Source organism: Metopolophium dirhodum, chromosome 9, assembly GCF_019925205.1.
Source record: "Metopolophium dirhodum isolate CAU chromosome 9, ASM1992520v1, whole genome shotgun sequence".
NCBI lineage: Eukaryota > Metazoa > Arthropoda > Insecta > Hemiptera > Aphididae > Metopolophium > Metopolophium dirhodum.
The window spans coordinates 1,156,124-1,180,668 of record NC_083568.1 but is presented as its reverse complement, the minus strand read 5'-3'; the positions used below and the strand labels follow the sequence as shown (position 1 = coordinate 1,180,668).

At 41.8% G+C, this 24,545-nt stretch overlaps 1 protein-coding gene across 1 annotated transcript in view; it reads left to right on the top strand.

Annotated features, from left to right (window-relative positions):
• The first annotated feature begins 429 nt into the window (after window positions 1-429).
• LOC132951693 (protein tiptop-like) overlaps window positions 430-24,545 on the top strand; it is a 63,620-nt gene continuing 39,504 nt past the window's right edge. Inside the window, exon 1 of the mRNA XM_061023569.1 lies at window positions 430-1,034. Coding sequence (XP_060879552.1) covers window positions 995-1,034 — 40 coding nt within the window. The 5' untranslated portion in view covers window positions 430-994. The remainder of the gene's footprint in view (window positions 1,035-24,545) is intronic.

Genomic DNA, 24,545 nt, shown 5'->3' with positions numbered 1-24,545 from the left:
ACATAGACACGAAACTGGTAAAAAAAAATCATAAGCGTTAATTGAATTTTAATAATTTTGATAATAACAAAAATTATATTATTATATTATTAATATAACGTGTCGTGCACCGTGCGGCGACGACGACGAGCGGCCGAAAGATTTCCGCGCGGCACAGCGCGGCGTCGTTTGCCGCCGTCGCGGAGGAAAATCGGCGGCCGCCGGTCGAAAAAGTGATCCGGAGCGGTACTGGCTACGGTCGGTGGCGGGCGGGGATGAGTTATGTGCCCGTACCCCGGAGTGGGCGTCACCGAATGCCGCCCAGACCACGCCCGGGCCGCCCGTGACGTCACGGTCGGGCCCGTTCGGCAACCGTCGGGCCGCGCGCTCCGACCGGCGTTACCGCCGTCGTCGTCGGCCCGCGTTGTTGACACCCGTCAGTCAGTGATGGCCGTGTCCGCGTCCGTGGTCTTTGTGCTTTTCAAGGGTTCCGTCGCCACTAACGCCGCCGCCGCTACCGCCGCCGCCGACGCCGCCTCCGACACACACTGCGTCGCCGTTGTTGTCGGTTGACGATTTTTATATTGTTCCGTCAGTCGTCCATATAATATTACACACGTCTCACGAAAGTGTTCGCAATTTTTATAATATCGTACCCGCAGTCGATACTGTTTATTGTTGTAAATTTTTTTTTGTTCACGTCGATCGTTTCGCATAATAATAATATATAATAATATTATTTAGTGTTCGTTTTTCGAGACTGTTTACTCGCGTCCGTCTGTATTATAAAATATATTGTTACCGGTACGAATTTGTTATATTTTTTTAAGTTTTTGATTCTCGCGAAACGAGTCATGTCAGACGATGATCAGTGCTGTTCGTGATTATTAGACGCGAATTTCCGTCTTCCGCGTGCACTCGGAAGTCGCGTATCCCGCGCTCCACCGTGTCTTGCCCGGAGGAAGTATCCCGCACATTGCAGAAGCCGCCACACCGAAGTAACTCCATCACGATCATGACCAGAAGGAAGCAACACTGCCCCAAAAGGATGAAATGTAAGTACTTACTGGAAAATTACTATTTTTTACATGGCCAAATATTATGATAAGTATTTTGGTGTATATCTCTCGTCACCTCACCGTGTTATCACGCAAAAGCTCATAATTAGTCGTGCGAACCAAAAATCGTTGAAATAGAGTCCTGAGACATTTAAGTACCTATTATATTATTTTGATGCTTTTTTTTACACAAATATTATACATTTTTAGAAAACCTGTCTCGTAGTAAAAAAAAAAACTAGACGTTCTTAAAATTAACGAGATGCGCTATATCATAGGTTAATAAGTATACTGTATACGAATAGAATTTTTTTTTTATTAAGCACACTGTCCGGTGTCCTCGGCATCTGTAGCCATTGAATGTAATATTAATATACATTTCAGATAAAATTTATAAATTACATAAATAGGTATACTTAATTAATGATTATAGCAAAATTATTTAGTTGAAATAAAAAACCATTTGATTTTTGGTATAAAATCGCAATTTTTTTTTACGTCCTTCCCAGAAAAATTGTTGTTACTTCGGTCGTATCACGTGCGCGATCGTAAAACGTAGGTATACCTTTATAGGTCCCCGAAGGTATTGTTTGCAAACGATAACTGTTTAGGTATATTGTACATATAATTTATGATTACGAGATGAGGGATTATTTCTCAAAGGTCGCCGCTACAATATAAGAACACCTACTGTTCGTCTAAATGTAGGTGTATCTTTAGATATCTATAGCCGCGATTTTTTTTTTTCGTGTGATCCGCAGTGTTTGAATATTATATGTAGTTTTTCATCATTATGTATTATGTCGTTTCTACCTATGGACACTATATAATACCTAGGTACTTTATTTATTCTTCGCGGACGATGACGAGAGATCGGTTTCTATTGCAATTCCACCTGGTGCACTATCTATATAGGTACCCTCGCGGCTCTGTTGGGGGTTTTGTGGGTGTACTATATATATATATATTACAGGGAAACCATATAATAGTATAAAAAGGAGTCGTAAATTTTGGGCACAGGTTGCTGTATACATCACACACATAAATATTATATATATTTATATAGATACGCGCAATGACTTGCAGGGACCGTGGCGGCGGCGTCGCGTTATTAATGATGACCGCGCGACCACGTTTAACACTTTTTTCCCGTAAACACGCACGTTTTTCGGCGCCTCCTTTTGATCTCTTATTTTCTTCCCCTCCCCGGGCGAGAAATACAAAACGCGTTCTTCTTCGGGACTACAATTATATAATAGTCGTCATACAACAACACACGTTCGCCGATATATATATACGATACGTCTACTTATTATTATTATAATATTTTATTACACGCATATTCGGGTGTTCGTACGTGTAGTGTTGATGGTAGATAGGACCTACATAGTGCATTATATAGTATGTATTATATAGTGTATATTTTCATGTATGAGATTTTGTAGTGGGACCTGTTGATGGGTGAGCCGGTGTTTTGCAGCCGGCAGCGTGTTTCGGCGGGTCGGCCGCCAGCTATACCGCGGGGGAAGACTGCCGTGTAGGCGGCAGCAACAGAGCGGCGTCGCGGGCAGAGCAGGGCGCGCGCGAGGGGCGAAACGCCGCCACCGCTTTCGACGCCGCGTGTGCGGCTAGCCGGGGGTAAAGCGCATCTCTCTCCTTGTCACTGATAAATGAAACGGGCACGCCACCGTATATATATAGTTAGAATACGTATACACCACTCTCGTACACGTATATATATATTATATATAATGCGCGTATATAAACACGATGAAGCTTGATTATTGCTCCTTTCCGGGTGCCTAAATCTACAAGTGCGCGCGTAACTTGTACATAATAAATATATGTATCGTTTTTTTTCGGTTCGATTCATATTCATATAATATATACACTTGCAATTGGTTTTTTTAATGTTTTGTTTTTTGACGCTGGAGGATGAGACTGCAGGGTGCTGCGAGAATATGACACGAAATTCCACCGAAGGCCAGAGGTTGAAAAGAGAGAAAGAAAAGAGTAGGTAGTAGCACGACCGAAAAAAAGGTGCGCGTGTGTATAATATGTGTGTGTAGAGTGTTTAAAGCGGCGAATTGGACGTGAAACACGTGTGCCATTTATCAGCCATTTGACGTTGTCGTCGTCGCCGATGTCACCCTTCTTTTAGCTATATCATGCGTATACCTATACAATAGGTATACGTTTTTGTATGTCGAAAAACTGCGGGCCAAACATTGACTCTGCGAAGATTTATGGAACTATGAAAGTTTATTTGAATGCTGTCGAGCTCACGTTCACGCGTGACGATCGCGTATATATGAAATTCGTAGATACCGCTGAAGCGCACTCTACATGGTTCCCCCTCTCGCTGCCAATGCATTACTAGATATTTAAGTACATAATGTGATATTAGGTGTGTCTCTATATAAAATAAATATAATATTACCTTATTACTATTATTATGATGTAGGCTACTTCGCGGACGTATATCCGGAAAATATTGATTTTTCAAACAGTAATTAATCGCTGGTGCGTATAAAATTAGAAAATCCGGTATGATATGTCAAGGTCTGACGTCGGTGGTTGGTTTGTATAATATGTTATCTGGTCGTTTTTAATTTTTGTCTTTCGATTCTAGTGCGATTTTGTTGTTTTTCGTTTTATAATACGTCCCGATAAAATATTACAGTGTCCGCCGTTGTGACGACTTGCCACGGAAATTACATCATTTCACGTTACATTTATATTTAATCTCGAGTGTGTAGATAGGTTATTGGACGTATTCCAAAATTGTTTTAATCGTTGGAAATAAAGAAAATGTTACATACAGAAATGCACAAAAAAATGTATGGCCTGCTCACAGACCAAAATTGTAGTTACTCTAATAGAACAATAAATTATAGGTTAGTATATAATATTTTGGGGCCAGGAAATCGTATCGTAAATAGTACATTTTGCCTTTAACTATAATAATATAACGTGTAGACTATTGGTAGAAATGTACAAACTATGTCAGTATAAAAATGCTTGTAATATTAAAATAGTAGCTATATATAGTGTAAATGGTAATTATCTTTAAACTGCATTTGATCAATATTTATTTTCGTATTTATACCTACAACTTGCAAGTATATTGGGTAGAATTCGATGTACAAGTTTATAGTCATAAATTCCGTAAATATAAAACGCAAACAATCGTGGTTCGGTGGTAATTGAGCTTGTATAGTAGGCAACCGAATGTAGATAGTGCGTTTTTGTATACAAATTATTTTTGACCCACAGTTTGTCTTTCATTATTACCTGCACCCTTGGTTTGGTTTGCTGCACCTGTCTGTAGCTTATTATCAATTATATGTTTACATTATATGCATTGCCTCGCAGTATACTATAATATTATGTACCTATAATAGTAGCATGACTTGATAATCTGTTATATTGGAAATTTAATTTCGTTTTATTATAATATATTTGACATATTTTAATACATCATTATCAATTATTTAATTAAACCCTCATAAACAGAAAATATTTTATATTTATAGGTATTCTAAATATACATAAATTAATGGTAACCGATAAGTTTCCGTTCGCAATATGAAATATCTTTATAAACAAACTTAACACCGAAATATCGATTTTCTATTTTAATTTACTCAATCCCCATAATACTTACCTACGTCTAATTATAATAATATGTTTGGTCTATGTCAAAATTAAATATGGTTATTAAATTTATAATTAGGGTTGAATTCGTTCTTCCGTAGTAATTAGCTAACAATACTTTTTATTTTTCATCTATAGAAAACAACTAAATGATATCGGATTCGATATTAAAAAAATTGTACCAACAATTTTTTTTAAATTAATTTTAACCGATTTATAAAATTATGTTTGCCTGTGACTAGGTGGAAAGTTATACGTAAAATTATACGTCATTCACTAAACGCGTTAATCATAGCATGATATTTTCGGACGTCAGTTGAATATTTTTAATAAAGACTGTGGTGAAGATATTATATTTATGTGAATAATAATAATTCGTATAATAAAATGTGATTTATTTAATAATCACGTCATTTCTATAATATATAGAGCGACTTGTACATTTTAATAACATCGTATAATATACAACATGATAAATAACAATATTATTACACACACGCTCACGACACAAGGCCGACCGAAACTTGTGCGAAATCGTCGATGTGCATAAAATATGTTGGGTACGAAAATCGGCAGACGACTTCATTTGTTTTCAGACTATAGTCGCGATATGGCCGTCGAGGATATATATCAAAAATATTTAAAACGTTATGGAATAAGCACAAGTAATACCTATAATATGAGTCTATATAATTTAGAAACGGTGGTGTAAATTAACGAACGCTTTCATACATGTATAGTGTATATACTGTATAGTGTGTATTTATATTTAACGACTTTATTATTATGCGACGATAGTGACGGGGAGAGAGAATAACGCGCTTACCTGTGTATTACTATTATACATAATAGTATAATATATTGTATATGGATTAAGCCTCATAATAAAATAATAGACCTCGGCGGTGTAGGTATTTATAACGGGGACTCGGTGATAAGGAGGACATACTACGTGTATAGGTACTATATGTATATTGTTTTGTCGTCTGTTCGCTGCTGTCGCGGCCAAGGGTTGTAACTGCGCTAGTGTGTGTACTATATATATATATGTATATATAATACATGTGCCTGGAGACGATGTTTTCCCGTATGACAGTTTAGACAAAAAAGGAACGCGACGTTGATTGACACCGATTTATATATAATACGAAAGCGCCGTCAGAGACACACCACTCGTACCTATATACATATTAATATGTTCGTCTCTCTCCAACACACGCTAACCCCCGCTATCGTTTCGTCTCCTCTCGCCTTTAGTGCGCGAGAGTGCGCGTGCGCCGGCCTCACTGCGTTTGATTGATGCGTTACCTTACCTTGTACGCACGCACACACATGCACACAGATTAGATAGGAGAGACCGCCGCCGAGCATTATTATTATTATATTATTATTATTGTGTGTGTCACACGGACGTCTCTTTTAGACGTAATGATTTTGACATGTCTACCGACGACGGAGGGGACGCGTTTACTGCACACACACACACATATAATATGCCTGCCTACCTATATATCTACTTCATATTGTACGGGAAGAGAGAGCGGCCAGGCGGTCGATCAAAACTCGATTACACTCGTGGCAGCTCGTATACTTAAATACGAGTGTACCCATACATAATATATTATATATACATTGCACACGGGGAGAACTGGGAATTAAACGGTTTTATTTTTTCGTTTCTGTTTCTCCTGCGCTATTCGTTTTTGGTAATTTAGAAAGAAATTGCGTTTGCACCCGGTTCACATTTTACACACCGGTCAGCGACGATCATTAAAAAAATTAGAAAATGTACGTTTGCACACTATGCCGTCGCTGCCAGTTTGTATAATAATATGTAATATACCTATTGTTAATTATTATTATATTTTTAGATAGGTATAATATGTTATTATATTATAATATCATATGGATTGCGCTCTATACACGCGCACATGTTTATTCGTTTTGCGCCACCGTTTCTGATAAAAATATAAAGTATTTAATCGATTTGATCACCACTAAGTAAGAAAAATTTAATTTATTTGAAATCGAGGGATTATGATAATAATAAGTTTAATTTTTATATCTTTTTCCGCGTTCGGTGCAGTCGATAACAAAACAGTTTACCCGCATAATCAAAGCTGAGTTCTTTTTTCTGGCTATTTTCCGCGCTAAACGGCGTCTCCGATGAGCTCGATCATACCACGTGAACTATATTATTATAATATGATAAATGTCTATACTATTCCGAAAACTGGAGGGAAATGGATTTTAAATTCAATACATTATAGTAGTCCTGCGATAACGCGGTATACCGATAAATATACATCACGTGTAAGAAATATCGATCCACGTTATTAATTATTATTATGATAGGTACAACAATATTAAGTGTTGTGTGCATTATATTTAGGTACGTGTCTCGGAACAGACGTGTGTTGTGCCTGTCTACGCCGTGAAATATATTATATATTGTAATATATAGTAATATTGTGCCGGACACATCATGAGGCGACACGCCGGCCGTCTGTTAGTTATTGTAGACATTTTATGCTACATTATTGTAATCATATCTCTGCGCATTTTACACATCAATCATTTCGGACTTGTGTATCCGCTGTAGTAATGTATATTGCGTGTGTGTCTAAATACTATACATATTATACTGTGATATATTATTATTGTAATGCCACCGCGGCTACACACGATCACATCTGTTGAATATTTACACTTTTGACACACATATTTTTTTGTCACGCAATTGAAAATCGAAACGTTAAAGAAATAACAATAACATTAATAATAATTATAACGTATAATATAGGCGCACGGAATTTGTTCCGTTTCGTGTTTGACTAATGCCTATATCAATATCTAATTCTGATATAATTAAATATACATTATTTTATAATAATATAAGGTTGTAATAGTACATTATATTATATTGTCGCGTGACGACAATATACTTAAGACGGTGTATTTAATCATGGCTGGGAGGGTGGTGTGTTAAGGGGTGGTTTGGGGGGGGGGAAGTGCAACGGTAGATTCCTCTGGGATTTTTGGTCGGACTCCTCCGGCGCTCCGCCAGCGTTTCATTCACACAACTACCAGGGCTCGCGTACTCCACTATTATACACATACATACACTACCTATGTATTTTGCACACACACAGCCTCGCGCAACAACATCCTCCACCGATGCCACCACCGCCCTCTACGCGGGGGAATTTATATTCACGTGGCCGCGTGTTCCATTCAAAATTTTCTCCACCCTCGGCGGTCGTGCAACAAGCGCGCGAAACTCGGTTAAGAGTTGTTTTGATGAAAAAAAAAATAATAACAACAATGATATAATATTGATAATAATCTCGCTCGAGTGATATGAAAACAAACAATAAGTCAGAATAATCGATAGACTGTTATTATTATTATTATTATTTTTTTTTTTACATATTCCTATCCGATCTCTCCACTAAACGCGTGTGTATTTATTAGTCAGTAACATATAATATTATAATATTATATCAATTCCTATTTCCTATACGTATATTAACGCGTTTATATAGCTTTCCGAAAACGTGACAACGATATCACAGTCATAATATAATAATATATTATGCATAATCGTTGGCCTAATTTCTCGAGGACCGGTTTTGATAGAAAAAAAAAACCTAATAATAATGAACACATAACATCGCTACGCCGGGAGAAATAAACAAATATAAAAGTATTGGTACGGGAAGACGCGCTTATAATAATATTTTATACGCGTACGTTTTACCGATTATAATATTATACTATTTATTAGGAATTTTCGGGCAGTCACTCTGCGTCAATCACGTTTTTTCTTTGTTTATTATTTATTTTGTTTCCTAGAAATTAAATAACAGCCTGGGGATTCAAGTTTTTACGCATTACACACACTTTTTAATAAATCGCATCATATTTATTCATATTATTCCGGTGAGCCGATGTGGTGTTACATACCTACGCGACGTGTGTATATTATTTATTATTATATTATGGTGCGCGCACAATATACCTATATAGTATACCTATACGGCTATATATATATATGTACCTATATTATATATATATATATATATATTATATGTATACAGTATATTATATATTGTGTATATACAGTCGACCAAACGAAAACTATTATCACTGGCTTTCGGAAACCGTTCGGAAGACACATTTTTTTCTCCCTTTCTACATTTCGTCGTCGCCCACTCCTGGTGTTTGCTCGCATCAATTCTCGGGCGACTTCTATAAATCATTCGTCGCACACTCGCACACATAAAAAGACACTCGCGCGCCGCTGCAAAGGACGACGAAAAAATATGGGCCTTTCGCGGCGCGTTTTTTTTCCCGCCTGTTCCTCGTCGTGCACCGCGCGCCCACACCGCAGCCGTCGCTTTGTTTATTTTATCATCAACACAAATATTGCGAATACGTCCTCCGTACGTCTTTCCGACCTCCATCATTTATACAGGTGTCAAAATAAGAAGTAGAATGGGAAGAAAAAGGAAATAATATATAACTTAGGTGTACAATGTCACGCGCGCCGCACACACACGCACACACACACACACACACGACAGTTATTTTTTCAGCTGAACGTGCGTGCGCTGCCCCGTCGCCGCCTGCCCTTCGTATAGTCAAACTGGCTACGGTTTGTTGGTAGGTAGCAGTATAGCAGCGCATAGTCCGTCGACGCACCCGAAATAATCACTAATAAACGAAAAACGATTATAACAATAATTATTTAGTAGGTACCTACCTGGAATCTAAATTAATAACGTTGTTGAGTTTTTTCCAAACCGTTTCCAAAAATAATTACGTAACTTGCTTATCGTTTTTTTTTTTTTTGTACTATTTTCGTTCGTAGTATCGCGTAATGTTATAATAAAATTATGTATAAATTAGTACCGACTACCGGCGTATAATATTATTATAATATATACACAGACGCAACTTGTACATAGATATTTAGATATATTGTAATATGGGTACGCGTGTACCGGTGGCCGCGGTTCCTATCCGTTTGTGGCGTTGCGGTGTGCGGGGAGGGGAGCAGTTGTCGCTGTAAATGTAAATAATCCGTTCAAATTAACAGTCGATTGAATTAATTAGAGAAACAAGTTTTCTCTTTTCGTTTTCATATTATTACTATTATTATTATAAGCACCATATAAGCGCGATGCCGTAAGTCAATGGGCCAGTGGGCAAACGTTTTAATTGGGCTCCCGTTATACATGAAATATGAACCGAGATTTCGATCGAAGGGTCAGATTTTATAGAATTCTTTAATCAACGATTCCGATAACCTTATAATATTTGTTGGTAGTCGGCCGATCGGAAGACCCGACGACAACGTGCCATAAAATTGTCTACGCCATTTTCTCAGTTTTAATAATTTTAGATACTGGTTACAGGAAACACAAATCGTCGTAAAACGAAAATTATATCATACACACTGACATAGAGTCGTGGTCTTAATTTCGAATAGGTAATATAAAAAAATCAGTTTCGCGCCATACTCACGGTTTATACCTAATGGTTGGTTTACCGGTGTGTACATTATCCTCATGGCACATAGATCAATTTATTAGCCTGCAGTACGTCTGTAGTACGATGATGTATATAATATGACGTGTTCCCTTCACACGCAGGTGTCTCGTCATCGCGCAATTACGATTGTGTAATAATAATTATTATATTTGTCCCGGCCGCAGCCGCGGCCGCCGTCAGACTTGTTTGCTTAACGAAATAGTAATCACAAAAAAAAAAAAAAAAAAACGTTTCACGTATACCCCCCACTGTAACATAATAATAATACATATGTAGGTACTTACATATGATATAATATACCTACCTACCTACCGAGAAACGGGACTTTGTAGGAAAAAAACCGCTGTCAATCCGAAACTAATACAATATATTATATATATAATATATGATAGTTATACCGGTAATGAAAACGTCGGGGCGCGGGGTGCAGGGGTTGGTTTAGGCTTTTAAAATACGTGTCGTGAGCACCGCATTGAACGCGCAGTGTCTCCGATGGGAGACAGATGTTATCCGGACGGATGGGCACACACACACACACACACACTGCAACACGGCTATTATATATATATTTATCATTTATATGATATCCTAGTAGATCGCACCAGATCTCTATTTTCGTTGTCATTAGACAATGGGTCCTATTCGTCAGACGTCCCGAGTTTTTTTTCTCCATATACGCTTTACGCACTACCTATATGGGGGTTTGTGTGTGCGTTGGTGATTTTTTTGTCCATCTCATCAGGTCTCCTCTACGTGCGGTCGCAGTTGTGTCACATGTTTCTGTCGACGTTCGATTACATCGATGTTTCTCAGAAATAACAGTTAAAAAAATAATTTTCGTCGCAATTTTGTGTATACCCTGCACCTACCCAATACCCATTATAATATGCGTTTCATGACACATACAATTTACTAATGCACATAATATAATAATATATTGTGTTATTAGACGCATATAATAATATGCCCGAATACGTATTACAATATTGTCATTATATTTTTGGCGCTCCTCTCTCCGGTTTTCTTTTGAAAACGTTGCCGATGCGTAATAAATTCGTTTTTAAAATGTCTAACAAATAACTCGACTTATGTTAATGTTACGATGGCAATATAAATCATGCGTGCGCCATGTATATCGACTGCACGCTCGTTGCTTGTTATCTAGCCCGATAAAACACACACACAGACTCACTCACATAATATATAATCTGATACTCACATAATACTATAGTATAATAGCCATGTATGAGATTTTTGAATAACCAGTGATGTTAGGTTCGAGCTTCTCGTTATACAGTGAATGTGTATTATGAAAATAATATAGTCTCCCGAAGAATGTTTGTACCCGATAGTATCTATACGATAGTAGAACGACGACGATATAATAGTAATAAGCTGAACATAATGGGATTTTAAGGAAATAACAATAATAAAATATTATTACTGTATAATTAAATGGCGACCCCTCGGCGCGGGGACGCTCTATATACCGGAGACCTAGGGCGTGCGGCGGCTACAAGAATGGGATATTTTCATTAATATTTTTACGAGACCTCGTTCTTATACGTGTGGATGGCATTACTATTATTATATTATTTTCAGGCTGAACCGTTGCCACCGTAACCTATATAATAATAATATTTAATATATATATATATATAATAATAATGATAATAATAATAACAATAATAATATACTGTAGTGTAGTCGCACACTGTATATACAGGTATTTAGACGTGTACCCATGCAGGACGAGTGTATGAGCGTATTATAACATAATATATTTTTTCCGATCGTTTTCCGAAATCGACGTTGATGATACATTATTTCGATATAATATATAATAGCTACTTAAGGTACTTACACCCAAACATATAATGTATAATACGTGTAGTCGGGGACGTCGTTATTATTTTGGAGGTGTGTGCTGTGTAGTTTATTGTCTCCGGCCAGTTCTTGCCGCCAGAAGAAAACGGAAAAAAAAAACGAATTTCAACCCGATGTTTACTGGCCCGATTTTTATTGCTTTAAATAATAGACTGTGGCGCCCGCGCGAGACCGCCGTCGCCGTAATTGTAATTTCGTCTATACGCGTACTTACCTCTATACTAGTTATATACAACGTCTTAAAGGTAGGTATTATATTCACCTACCTATAATAATAATAATAAGATGATGATGATGATGATGCGATGATGTCGATGGCGACGGCGACGATAATAATATGACCCTTCTTGTCGCGAGACAATTCGGTCCGATATGACGACGCGTTTATGGTGGGTTACTCTACGCCGTCTAGTTTTCTTTGCCTACACTGTATTAGGATTACGGGTCGGTATTGTTGTAAGAATTTCGCTGGATTTAAGCAATTTTTTTCGAATAATTTATCCGATCATTGCATAATTTATTATTTTCGACGGCAATGGGCCACGGCGGCGGCGGCACAGCATATTATAATATCTGTACGGAGAGCGCCCACTTGTCATGACACTCACACACGCAAATCTGGTTTCGATATGTGATTTTTTTTCAAACTAAATTTATTTATATGTTTATACATCGAGTGGTAATATACGGGGCGTGTCGCCGACAACGTCCGACAATTTTACGGCGAAATCCCATTTATATAGGTGTTTGTCACACGCACACACCCTGTATAAACGTGTTACAGGTGTTTTACGTTTTTTTTTCTGTATTCGTCTCTGAGCGCGTTGTGTAATGCACTCGCTCTGTATATACGTATACTGCGGAATTAAAATACCATACATTATAATATTATAGCTGCGCCGGTCGTATGAAATATTATAAATCATTTTAATATATTGTGTAAATAGTGGTTTGACGTCGCAGACTTTTCCAATAAAACGCGATTTCAGTGTCCGTCGAATATTTTAATACCTATCCGCGATGTTACGTGTGGAATAGGTACAGGTATATATTATATTATATATTATGTGCATTGCTCGGACCTACATAATATTATTTATCGGCGCAATCGTTTGCACAATTATTATTATACTACCCGTGTGTGGGTTACGTGATATATACGCATACTACACCTGTCATAGTCGTCATATACGGTGCCTTGTCTCTTATACTTCTCTTGTCACCGCGTCTATAATATTATTATTATTTCGGTAAGCCGTCGGAGTGGTTTTTACTATCATTATTATATTATTGTGTTTGCTCGTAGACTCGAAAACAATATGTAGGTAATAATAATAATAATAATAATGCGATGTCGTGCTATGGTTTAATTTATGTGCGCTTATATACGACGACTCCCGGACTCCTAGAGGTCGACGTTTGTTTTACACACGCACGCACGCGCGTTAATATTATTATTTCTATGGAATTGGACCTACTGCAGGTTTTTTTCGTATGCGCAGACCGTCACGTCGTCTCCGCAGCAGGTTTGTTTTCGTCCGTGTTTCGTCATTTAAATAAATAATATTATTGTTTCATGTCCGAAGAGAGTCGCGCGCGCGCCGGTGGAACACGATATCCGCCGCCGTCGCCGCCTCCGACTCGAAGGGGATTGACGTACAGAACAATGGTCACCGATAAGACACAAGTGCAACGTCTACGTATACGCGTTTGTGTGTTACGTCGTCGTTTCCTCGGCAGAGATTTCGAGAATCTGTCAAAAAAATCTCGGCCGAGGCACCGAAACTGGTTTCGTTTTTCGCCTCCGTCGAACGCTCCCCGACGAATATGTTAATTTTTTTTTCGGGAAAACACGTCCTTCATCGCTGTGGCGACGTAGAGTGCCTTTTCTATATCGTCGCTAACACAAACACATTACAATAATAATAATAATATGTTAATAATCTTCGTACGCCGTGGAGTCAAAAACCAACGGACTCGAAGATAGCGCCTTTTATTGGGGGTCCATTTCTGTCGGGCGACTGGTCGCGTCAAAAACCCACCTAAGTACAGACAATATAATAATACGATAACGTGTGACCGTGTAATTTTTTATTTTATTTTATTTTACCCGTCTGCGTGGTCTTCGTCTCGTCTTATCCGTTTCATGTTTCACTGTTTTATTATTATTCGTGCACGCGCGCCGCCCCCGATATCGACCGCCGGACGTTCAATGATCGATAATAATATATATAATATATACGTGTGTGTTTTTTTCGAACCATACTTTGTTGGTCTCCGAAAACGTGGTAAAAAGATACATATACTGTAAACGGTCTATTGCATGCATCGTCGGGGCGGGTGGTAGAGATTTATTTTTTTCGACGGTCGGTCCTCTGTTTTTTATCAACTAATAAAGTATTGTGTATACACGAATTATTGGTGAATGGGTTCGTCAGCGTGTGTGCAGTCAGTTTGTAGCGTGTTTTATTACCATCGGACCGATGTGAACACATGCGCCTATATACTATAATAATATGTTATGTTATATAACATTATTACGCGCCCTATACTATATGGTCGAACAATCGGTAAACGAAATAGAATCCGTATATATATACACCGCGGAGAGAGTTGTAAAAATAAATAAAAATACGAATCGTCTTAAAAAGTCAATGCGGAAACTCGTTGGGAATAATACGGGCGTGGAGGGGAGGCCGAAGAACGCGTCAGTCGCCACCGCCGCCGCCGCACGTACAGGAAATGTATATACCTATCTATATATATATATATAGATACATATAGTAATAAAAACCAACGTAACGCGTTTTTATATTTCTCCCGGCCTTTGCGGGGGGGGGGGGGGTAAAGGATATATATTCGCAGCCTCCGACCGTCGTTTTCGTCTAGTGGTTGATAGAGGGGGGGAGGAAACAGGGGGAATGCCCTGAGGACCTGGCGCGCGGGGCCCACATAAACAGACATTTCGCACGGCTACTGCCAAGTGATAGACATGGATGGATGCCCCTCAAGAGAAATAAATAACAACGGGGCCGACACACTCACACTCGCGCGCGCGATTTTCAATCTAATTCCGTTCGATCGCACTCCGTGGCGGGGCACACTCGCCCGGTTCTCGTCCGTCCGTCCGTCATCCCCCGGCACCGCTACTGCCGCTCGCTTACGTCTCTCTGACCTTTTTCCCGCCGCGCCCGGCCGACCCCTGACCGATCGCCGTACCTACGCACCGAAATCACCTGCAGCAGAAGCTAAAAAAATTGTATACACACACCTAAATATACTGACTGCGCCGTGACCGTCGCCGCCACCGCCGCCGCTGCCACCCCTGGAAAGTTTTATCCGGCTTCGGTGCCGGGTTTCGTTGGTTTTGTATATTTTTTTTGGCCGTGTAATTACCTACTCCGGAGACGGGTGGATATACCTAATATGATTTTATCATGCCGGTTTCCTTTTTCTCCGCGGTGATGCATCGTACGTAGTAAGTTCGTGTGCGTGTGTGTGTGCGGTGTAATTCTTATGGGTTTTTGTCGATTACATATTATATATTTATTTACCTGTTGCGGTCAAGAGAGCGAAAACCTGTTTTCACGTGTTTGTGTGTATCGCCGTCGTCGTCCGGAGTGACGTGCTTCCCCAACCGAGTGACGAGACAGTGCTCGGCAAGGCAAGGCTAATTTAATATTATATCATAGTACATATACACCTACCCACCTTTTTATATATGCGTAATAATAATAATCTGTATAATAATTTTTTTTCGGTTTTGAAATTAAATCCGTTACGAACGTTTCATGTGGAAAGCCTGACGTCGCCTGTCACTCCTTGTCACGTCCGCCTGTGTACGTATATCTTATACGAGTCCTACGAAATTTTAATTCGGGATTGGGTTACTGCCGCCGCACCACAGTTCGCTTGTCGCGTACGATTTTAGTGTCGGCCGAGTGATTTTATATAATATACGCGCATCGTGTTTGTTTGTTTGTGCGTTTTCGTTAACGTGTCCACTGTTATAATATTATAGGTACATTATTGCAGGCATAATATTATATTGAATATTAAGAAAAATTGTACTTGGTGCGTATCGCCGGACATGCAATGTCAAAAAAAAAAAAATGAGAAAAGACTATAATATTATATTGATTGTTGCGCATTTTTTGACCGCGTCTAATCCGAATCAGCTTCGATTTACCTACAGCGTTGACGCGCCGGCAGGGTGTCGTCCATGTGTGTGCAGTGTAGACGGGGTGGGTCGTTGCGTCATATTATCCCCAAAACGATTATAAAACATAATAATATTATATCGATACACAGCTCGTCCGGCCCATACAATAAATAGTTTATAGTATAATATGTACGCCGAAACGTAAATAATGATTTACGGTGCGGGGACAGTAGCAGGCTGAAATGTCGAAAACCCCGCGAGGAGGACCTTCGGATTCCAGCGAACGCTGCGGGAATTCTTGGTTGCGCGTTCGTGTGTCCGGAATGGTCGTCACGGATTACGCAATTATTCATCGTGACGGATTCTCTTCGGTCCGCCGTTGTTCGCGACCGACGCCGTACACAGCATATTATATTATCGCGCGCAGTACGCACATATATTATTATACTGTATAATTTATAGGAGACTGAGATCTCTTATTCGTCTCTTTCTCGAAACAGTTTTAAATTTAGACGCTCCGGACCGCCGCGACGACGCGTCGATCGGCCAAAACGACTCGGCGTCTCGAGCGCGCGTACGCACGCGATATCATAATTTATTATTATTATTGCGCGACGAGATTTGATGTCTGGCTGCGGCGGACGCGTTGACGGACGCGATCCATTGGTCCGTCTGGATACGGCCGGCGCTGTGGTCGTTAGAGTGCGCGAAAAGAGATTGGCGCTCGTCGTCGGACCGGTGGCCAAAAAAGGTTCAGCGAGATGGTGATATTATTATTACAATATATTAAAAATGTCATCGTGGGACGAGTGAAAATCGCATTAAATAACGATATTATAATAATCACAAGACGCGTGTAGGTATAATAATAATAATATATTATTTTAATATAATATCGTAGAACCGACGTCGTCGTGTGTGTATATATATGTATATGTATTATAATTTACAACTGCACCGCTCTAGCGGCGGTGACGAATTTGAATACCGCGCTAGTGACGTGGCGGCGAAGGAGTGGTGTAATACCACGGGCTGGGGATTTGTCTTTTAGTCCGGGGGGGGGGGGGAGTGTGGAGGGACATGTGCAGCGCGAGACTTGACACATTGATGCATGGCGCTGCCGCCGCCGTCGCCGCTCGTGAAGGAAAGGACGACGACGCTGAAGAGTTTATCTGTAGTACGAACGACTGATGGATTTATTGGTCCGGCCTCTGTCGCGTCTTTTTATACGACACACACACACACACACACACACACACATGCTAAAAGCGAACAGAGGCGCATCTACACCGGACGTGTTTCGAATGCACAACGATGCGATATTACGGTCTCGTGCGTGTATATAATACCTCCTAATAATATTATTATATTTGATACGATATCGCCGTCTGCAAAATATCTCGCGCGCTTTTCCTATTCGCATTTGTGTTTTATATTATGTTACACGTCGTCGTCGTCAAGTGTCCCGATAGTGATGTAATATAAGAATATTGATAGATTTTCTCCCATATATACACATACGCCAGCTGATCGTCTTCTACACGTCTAACCTACACCTATGCGTGTACCCCGTTTGACGGAGTCGTCGTCGTCGGTGCGGCCGGTTTTTTTTTTATTTCTCTCGGGAGACCTTCCGTCATACGCTATTTGCATAATATTTTCTGTGTATCGCCCCGAACACTGTTTCGTCACAGCAACTACGCCATCTCGGCTGCTGTCCTCTGTGAATACCTGCGCGCTGTGTAGTGCGTGAAGGAGGATAACGCGTACCCCTCGTCATCCGCCGCCACCTCCACCGCCGCGCGAGTTCGCGGAGGGCGTTTTCGAAACGGTCCCGATCGTTTTCACGGTTCATAAATCTCTATTAGGCCGAGGGCTGTCTACGAGAACGAGTTGTCGTAGTCTAATTGTGCGAGTGCTGCACGAGAGAACCAGTTGTTAAATACTTCTAAACTGCTTTTTGACATGAGCTTGACGAGCGCAGAACAGGTATTATAATATTATAATGTGTACACATTATCACGGCGGCGCGGTAGTATTACCTATATTATATAGGCATAATACTTGTGTAGCGGGGCTACTATAGTAGTCGTCGTCGTGACGGCGGGCACCGGTTGACAGATTGTCGACCATTGTGCGCGAGTTTTTCTTTCTCCGCACACACGCTGCACAATATGTTTAATAATATAATATGTACGTACGACGATGACGATATTAATAATAATAAAAAATAATAATGTATACGCTCTGCGACTAATTTTCTGCCTGGTGTAATTTGAATGAGCCCGAACGGCGGGAACTTGCTCCCCGCGAGCAATCGTAATCAGCCCTTTTCATTATTATTATTATTTCGGTCCACTTGGCTGCTGTTTGTCTTCTGCGAACAAACGTCGGTGCGAAATCATTTTTTCCCGTTCTCGACGGACCGTCGTCGTTTTCTCGTCGAAACGTTATGCAACTGCACGACTACAATTATTATAGGTACACACATTTATATATATATATATAGGTGTGTGTATGTTATACGCTTTAGACGACGACATTTCAGGTCGCATAGATATATTATATACGTTCGAGAGAGGAATCGTCGGCGGAGAGTCGCCGCCGCGCATTGCGTGTGAGGCATTAATCCCGGTCCCATTTCTTTAATAACGCAATAAATCATCACCGCTCCTCCGTCCGTCTTTCTCCCGCTGTCCGTCCGTCTATATCTCTCGGTCTCGGCCTGTGCAGGTGGCGATGACGGCGGTGGTCCCTGGATTTAAATTTAATATTAACAAGAGAGCTGGACCGCATGCATGTATACGCGCTTTGGATTTTATTTTTGGAGTTTTTATTACCCGACGAGATAATATTATATTATGTTGTTGCGTTTCCTCGCTGCCGCCGCCGTCGCGCCGGTAACGCGGTACTGTGTATCGCCCGAAACCGCTAAACCGCACCGATGAACGTCAGCCGATGGCGAAATTAAAATTACATTTTTGGCCGTACGTCAAAGCGGTCGCGTCGTCGGTTTTTTGATTTGCATAAATATTCGTTACACACGTTGCACGCACACGAACTATTCAAACGGCCCAAAACAATATACCGGGCGACAGCAACTGCAGCGGCATCGGCAGCGTTAATCAATCATCGTGTGAAAATATGAAACCAAATAAATGGCAAAAAAAAAACTTTGCACGTCACGTTTCAAAGTCGATTCGTCGGATTTTATGGTCTACCGACTTGCGTCCCGTGTCGTATACACAACATCGTCCGATACTGCACGACCTGCTGCTCGCACGATTGCGTCGGATCACGATTGGCAGCAGCCCTGCGAGTGTTCGATCGCGACGACTGTATACTCGGCTATTACAATAATTTACGACGACGGCGACGATATCTTACGTGATTTTCACCACCGCCGACTGTCGAACGACCTACAGAGTGACTACCGTGTTGTAAAACGTTACCGCGTGCGTTGAGAATATAATATCTATGCATTCTAATAATATTATGCATTTAGGTATAAGGGAAAAACTTAAGAACCCAATTACGCGCGGTATAGAAATCGAAACCCGATAATCGGTATAATACGTCCGCCCCGCCATAATATATTTTATGTTTGTAGGTACGTCGTGTCGAGACGAGTGGTTTAAATTTGCGTTTCTTTTGAGAACAACTGCGCGCGTCTGCGGCACGACAACCGACCGACTATATTATATTATGTACGTTTTTAATAATAATATTATTCGTCGTCGCGCAGCCTCCGGGTGACGGGTAGGGAAGTGGAAAAAAAAACGTTGCCGCGGCGCATTAAACGTCATTATAATTTGGCAGGAAGACAAATCCGAAACCGGCGAGGAATGATACGAACGGTTTTTGACGTGCTCGGCGCGAAACGTGTTTGCAAATAAATTACCCCCCGGACATTTTACCGTGTACTCACTCACACACGAGCACGCTAGTCCATATTGTATATCTACGTGTAACGTGGTGGGTGCACTAGCCGAGAGTGTACCCCTCCGTCGGGTATGTGTGTGAGTATACTTATATGTATATATAAGACGCGGTCGGGCACGGTATTCTCTCGATAGGCCTCCGAGCGTATTCTTTGATCAACAACCCCCGAGTTCTCCGGGGCGGTGGGGGCGAAAACATCGTTACTGGATCTCGTTATAGGTCCGGGTAATTGATTTGAAGTCTTTGTGGAATCACGGCGGCGGCGGGCTGGAGGGAGAGCGCAGCCCGCGGCCTAGGATTCGCCGCCACCGCTTTTCTACCGCCGCCGACCTCTTTTATGTCGCTGTTATTATTATTTTCGGTAAACGAAACAAAAGTTTAATAATTCCGGCGGCGCAACACGATAACGTACACACACACATAATATTATTGTATACACATATATAGAATGTGTATATCCTTCGGCAACGCAAAACGACGTCCCGCTCGCATACACGTACATAATATATACACACACATGTATATGTATATTGTATATAATCGTATTTTCCAAAACGCGCGTGTTTACGACCGATGTGGGGATGAGGTACCATCCATATCGTCGGCTCGCGGAAATCGGATTCGATATCTCCGTCTCGAGCTTCACATAATACATATAGTTTCGCGTATATTATCATCGGTACAACACAACGTGTTTATCGTCGCGCATTGGGTCTACGGATATTTAAACGAAACGTCGTTTCTCCGCGTACGTGCCCGTTATGGTTGTTTAAACTATCATCTGACGTCCGGGACCGTGAGACGAGCGCTCTCGACGGGCGTAGTGAAATTGTTTAATAATCGTTAAGGTCCAAATTAATGCGAAAGACTGCAGCAGGAGAAATAAATAGCGATCGCATGTTCGGCCGGGTAAAAAGGATCACGATGCGAAGGTGTAACCCGAAAAGTTATTAATGGCGTACGATACAAGCGCGCGCGCTCGGACGGCGCGTATTTATCGAGTGGCGGTGGTGGTGGTGGTGGTGGTGGTCTACACTGGGAATCGATTACCGCGTGGTAGCCGGGTATATGTGCTGCAGGACGTGACGGTGGATCGGTGATGGGTCGTCGGTGGCGGGGGAGACATTGATGAGCCTGAGTCACTGGGTGATTGAAATACGGTCACGGTATGCATGTAACCGTGCTTCGAGAGGGGTGGGCGCTGAGGGGAGTGGAGTGATTGATGGGTGCCATTATCAGCTGACACGTTCCAGACATCATCGTGTCGGACAACTAATCCCGGGCCTGGTCCCTTTGTTGTGCGGACTCACAAGCGCTCAGGTTATACACTGACGCCCACGATTATTTATCATTGCTCTAGTTTTATATATGTATATATATGTTATACGTAATTAATGTCCGTAAACGGACGTAAACACACACGCCGGTAACCGATAAACCCCTTCGTCCACTCCTGCCGACCATCCGCCACCCCATCAGCGTTAATGTTTACCTACGTCGCGACCCACTGGAACGCGGGGCGGACGAAATAGGAAAATTCGTGTACAATTTTACACACACATAATATTGCTGTACTATTACCTATTATAGTAATATATATTATACGAACACGAAAACACAATTTGTTTCCCTCTCCCCGCGTTACGTTAACAACGTCGGTTTGGCCGGCTCGCACCGTCGACGTGCATGTTTGCGGAGGTTACTCGAAAAAGATATAACTTTTCACGGTCCTTATATGGATATAATAAAAAGTTTTGACGCCAGGTCTTTTGCGTTCACATTTTATGTTTCAGTATCGTCTCTCGATTGACGACGAATGATTTTGGAACTCGCGCTATAATAATGTTCGATTGCAGCTTTTCAGCGTGCGCGACACACTTTAAGCGATTCGCTCAAAGCGTGCGCGGGTAGTAAATATTTAATAAATAAAACGTCTTGTCCGTCACGACGACGCCCCCCCTCCCCTTCTCGTCATGTTTCCTCGCCACACCAATCTTGCCCACCGTAACCGGTTACACCTTCATGGTCCGGTTTTGAAATACGATAGTGATTGATCCGTCGTATACGGTTTTTTTTTCAACTCTTTCCACTCGTTGCAGTCGTTTGTCGTTTTATACGTTTTAACTCGAGACGGAAACTGTCAACTTTTTTTCTCATAATAATAATAATAATAATATTGATAATAAAAATAAAACACAAAAACCGGTTGTATTAACCCGCGAAAACAACACGTACCTTACCTATATCGTACCTCTATAATGCGCGCGCGCCGGACGGACAAAGATTTTTTTCGTTGCGGTTTTTGACGCACGTCCGGCTTACGTGGTAGGTACGTGACGGCGCGCGTGCACGGCCCCGAGATAATATTCATCCCGCGGCGGCAGGACGTCCAGCAGGAGGAGCTTTTCGCGCGGCGGCGATAACGTTGACGTGCGGCCGAACGCGTATAAATCATGTGGTCCGCCTCGGCACGTCCCGCGGCGGCACTGGGTTCTCGTGTGCCGAGCTATATGTGAATGCTTTGTTTTCACCCCGTGTGCGCATTTCTTTACGGGGTTGTTTTTTTTCGCTCGTCCGGTCAGCACCGGGGGTTGGGAAGAGGGCGGCGGCGGCGGCGGCAGCGGCGGCGGTGGTGGCCTACGGGGATTTGCGCAAAGGACCAAAGTTTTATATACATAGACACACAAGTATATAATATATATACCAGGCGGGCGAGTAGTCCGTCCGTCCGTCGTCTGTCTTCTCCCTCTCGCCCACTTGACGGGTACCGACCGCTCCGACGTTGTGCAGTTCGTGTGTGACGGGCCCAATACATCACCGGTTGACACACGTCAACAATATATCACTCGGCCGACCGTACAAACGGGCGTCCTCGCCACCCCCCAACCACCAACCGCCTGCACCGTCACTCGTCCGCCACTCTCTCGATTCCTGCATTTGCATGTAACCTCGGCGCCGCCGTATATATATGCGGCGAAGAACTTTGCCGCGCCCCTGCCTGCACCAAGTCCGACGGCGGTGTGGCGTGGCAGTCGACGGACGACCGCCGAGCGACGCCTCGTTGCCAGATTTATGACTTCCGAGCTCCAACGGTAAAAATTAGCCGCGGCCACGCAATGGCGATGGCTATACGGTATATATTGCACGTATAATAATAATAATAATACGCCATGTATATATTATTATATGTGTAACGTGTACAGGGTCGTCTAAATTTTACGTCATAATAAATGACGAACGACCCCCCCCCCCCACCAGTATACGCGCGAACAATAATAATATTATAATATCGCGCCCTCGTGTGTTATATGTAAATATGTATGTATATATATATTATGGACTTTTGCGCGGCGCTCGCCGATAAATCGCTGTCGACCGACGGTCAAAATATTTTCGATTTTTGATTCGCGTCGACGAACCGTACCATATCCTGCTACTCTATATATTATTCGCGCACTCGAATCAATTATAATAATATGTATACATGTGCGCGACGATTTCCCACGAGGCCACTGCAGCCGCCACCGGAGCTGTCGCGTGTAAATCACCGTCGCCGACGGACACGGAGTCGGTGTCTCGTTACTCGGCAGCCGCGGCTGCACGTATAGGTATATGGCCATATACATATTATTATATAGTACGTATAGAAAATGTATTGAAATTTGATAGGCAGATTTATACACATATTATGTGCTCGCGCGATGTGAAGAACGCACCCCGCCGAAGATATATTATTATTATAGTCGACCGATTTCGCGTGCGTGCTTGCAGTGGTACGCGCCTCAAGCTTTCGACCGTGAAGGGGGTGAGTGAGGGAATTCGCGAGCACGGCGGGTCGTACGATATTGTAAACACACACACTCATAATATTATATATATATTCACAAATCAGATCCGCTCATCCGCTCGCCGCCTCCGGTGAACTTTTGATAGATAACGCCTGGCCGGGGTCGCGCGCGTACATAATACGGTGGGGGTGGGGGGTGCGGCGGCGGAGTCTTTGATAACTTGTTTCGTTGCCAAAACGCCAAATTTGCTCGCACATCGTATCCCCCCCACCACGTCATCTGGAACACCCGCCCGCCCATCCGTCGAGAGAGCGCGGTAAACAACGCGTCCAAAATAAATATTAACGCCATAAATCTAGACGCCAGAGACGGACAGAGAGATACAGAGTTGGTGAGACGGCGAGAGATATAGAGCGTATATGTATACTGCGCGGAGCGAGTGAGATATGACGCTGCGGCGTTTTGACGGGGATGAAAAACTCTTACCGTCACTCGCCGCCCGCCCGCCCGCGTCCA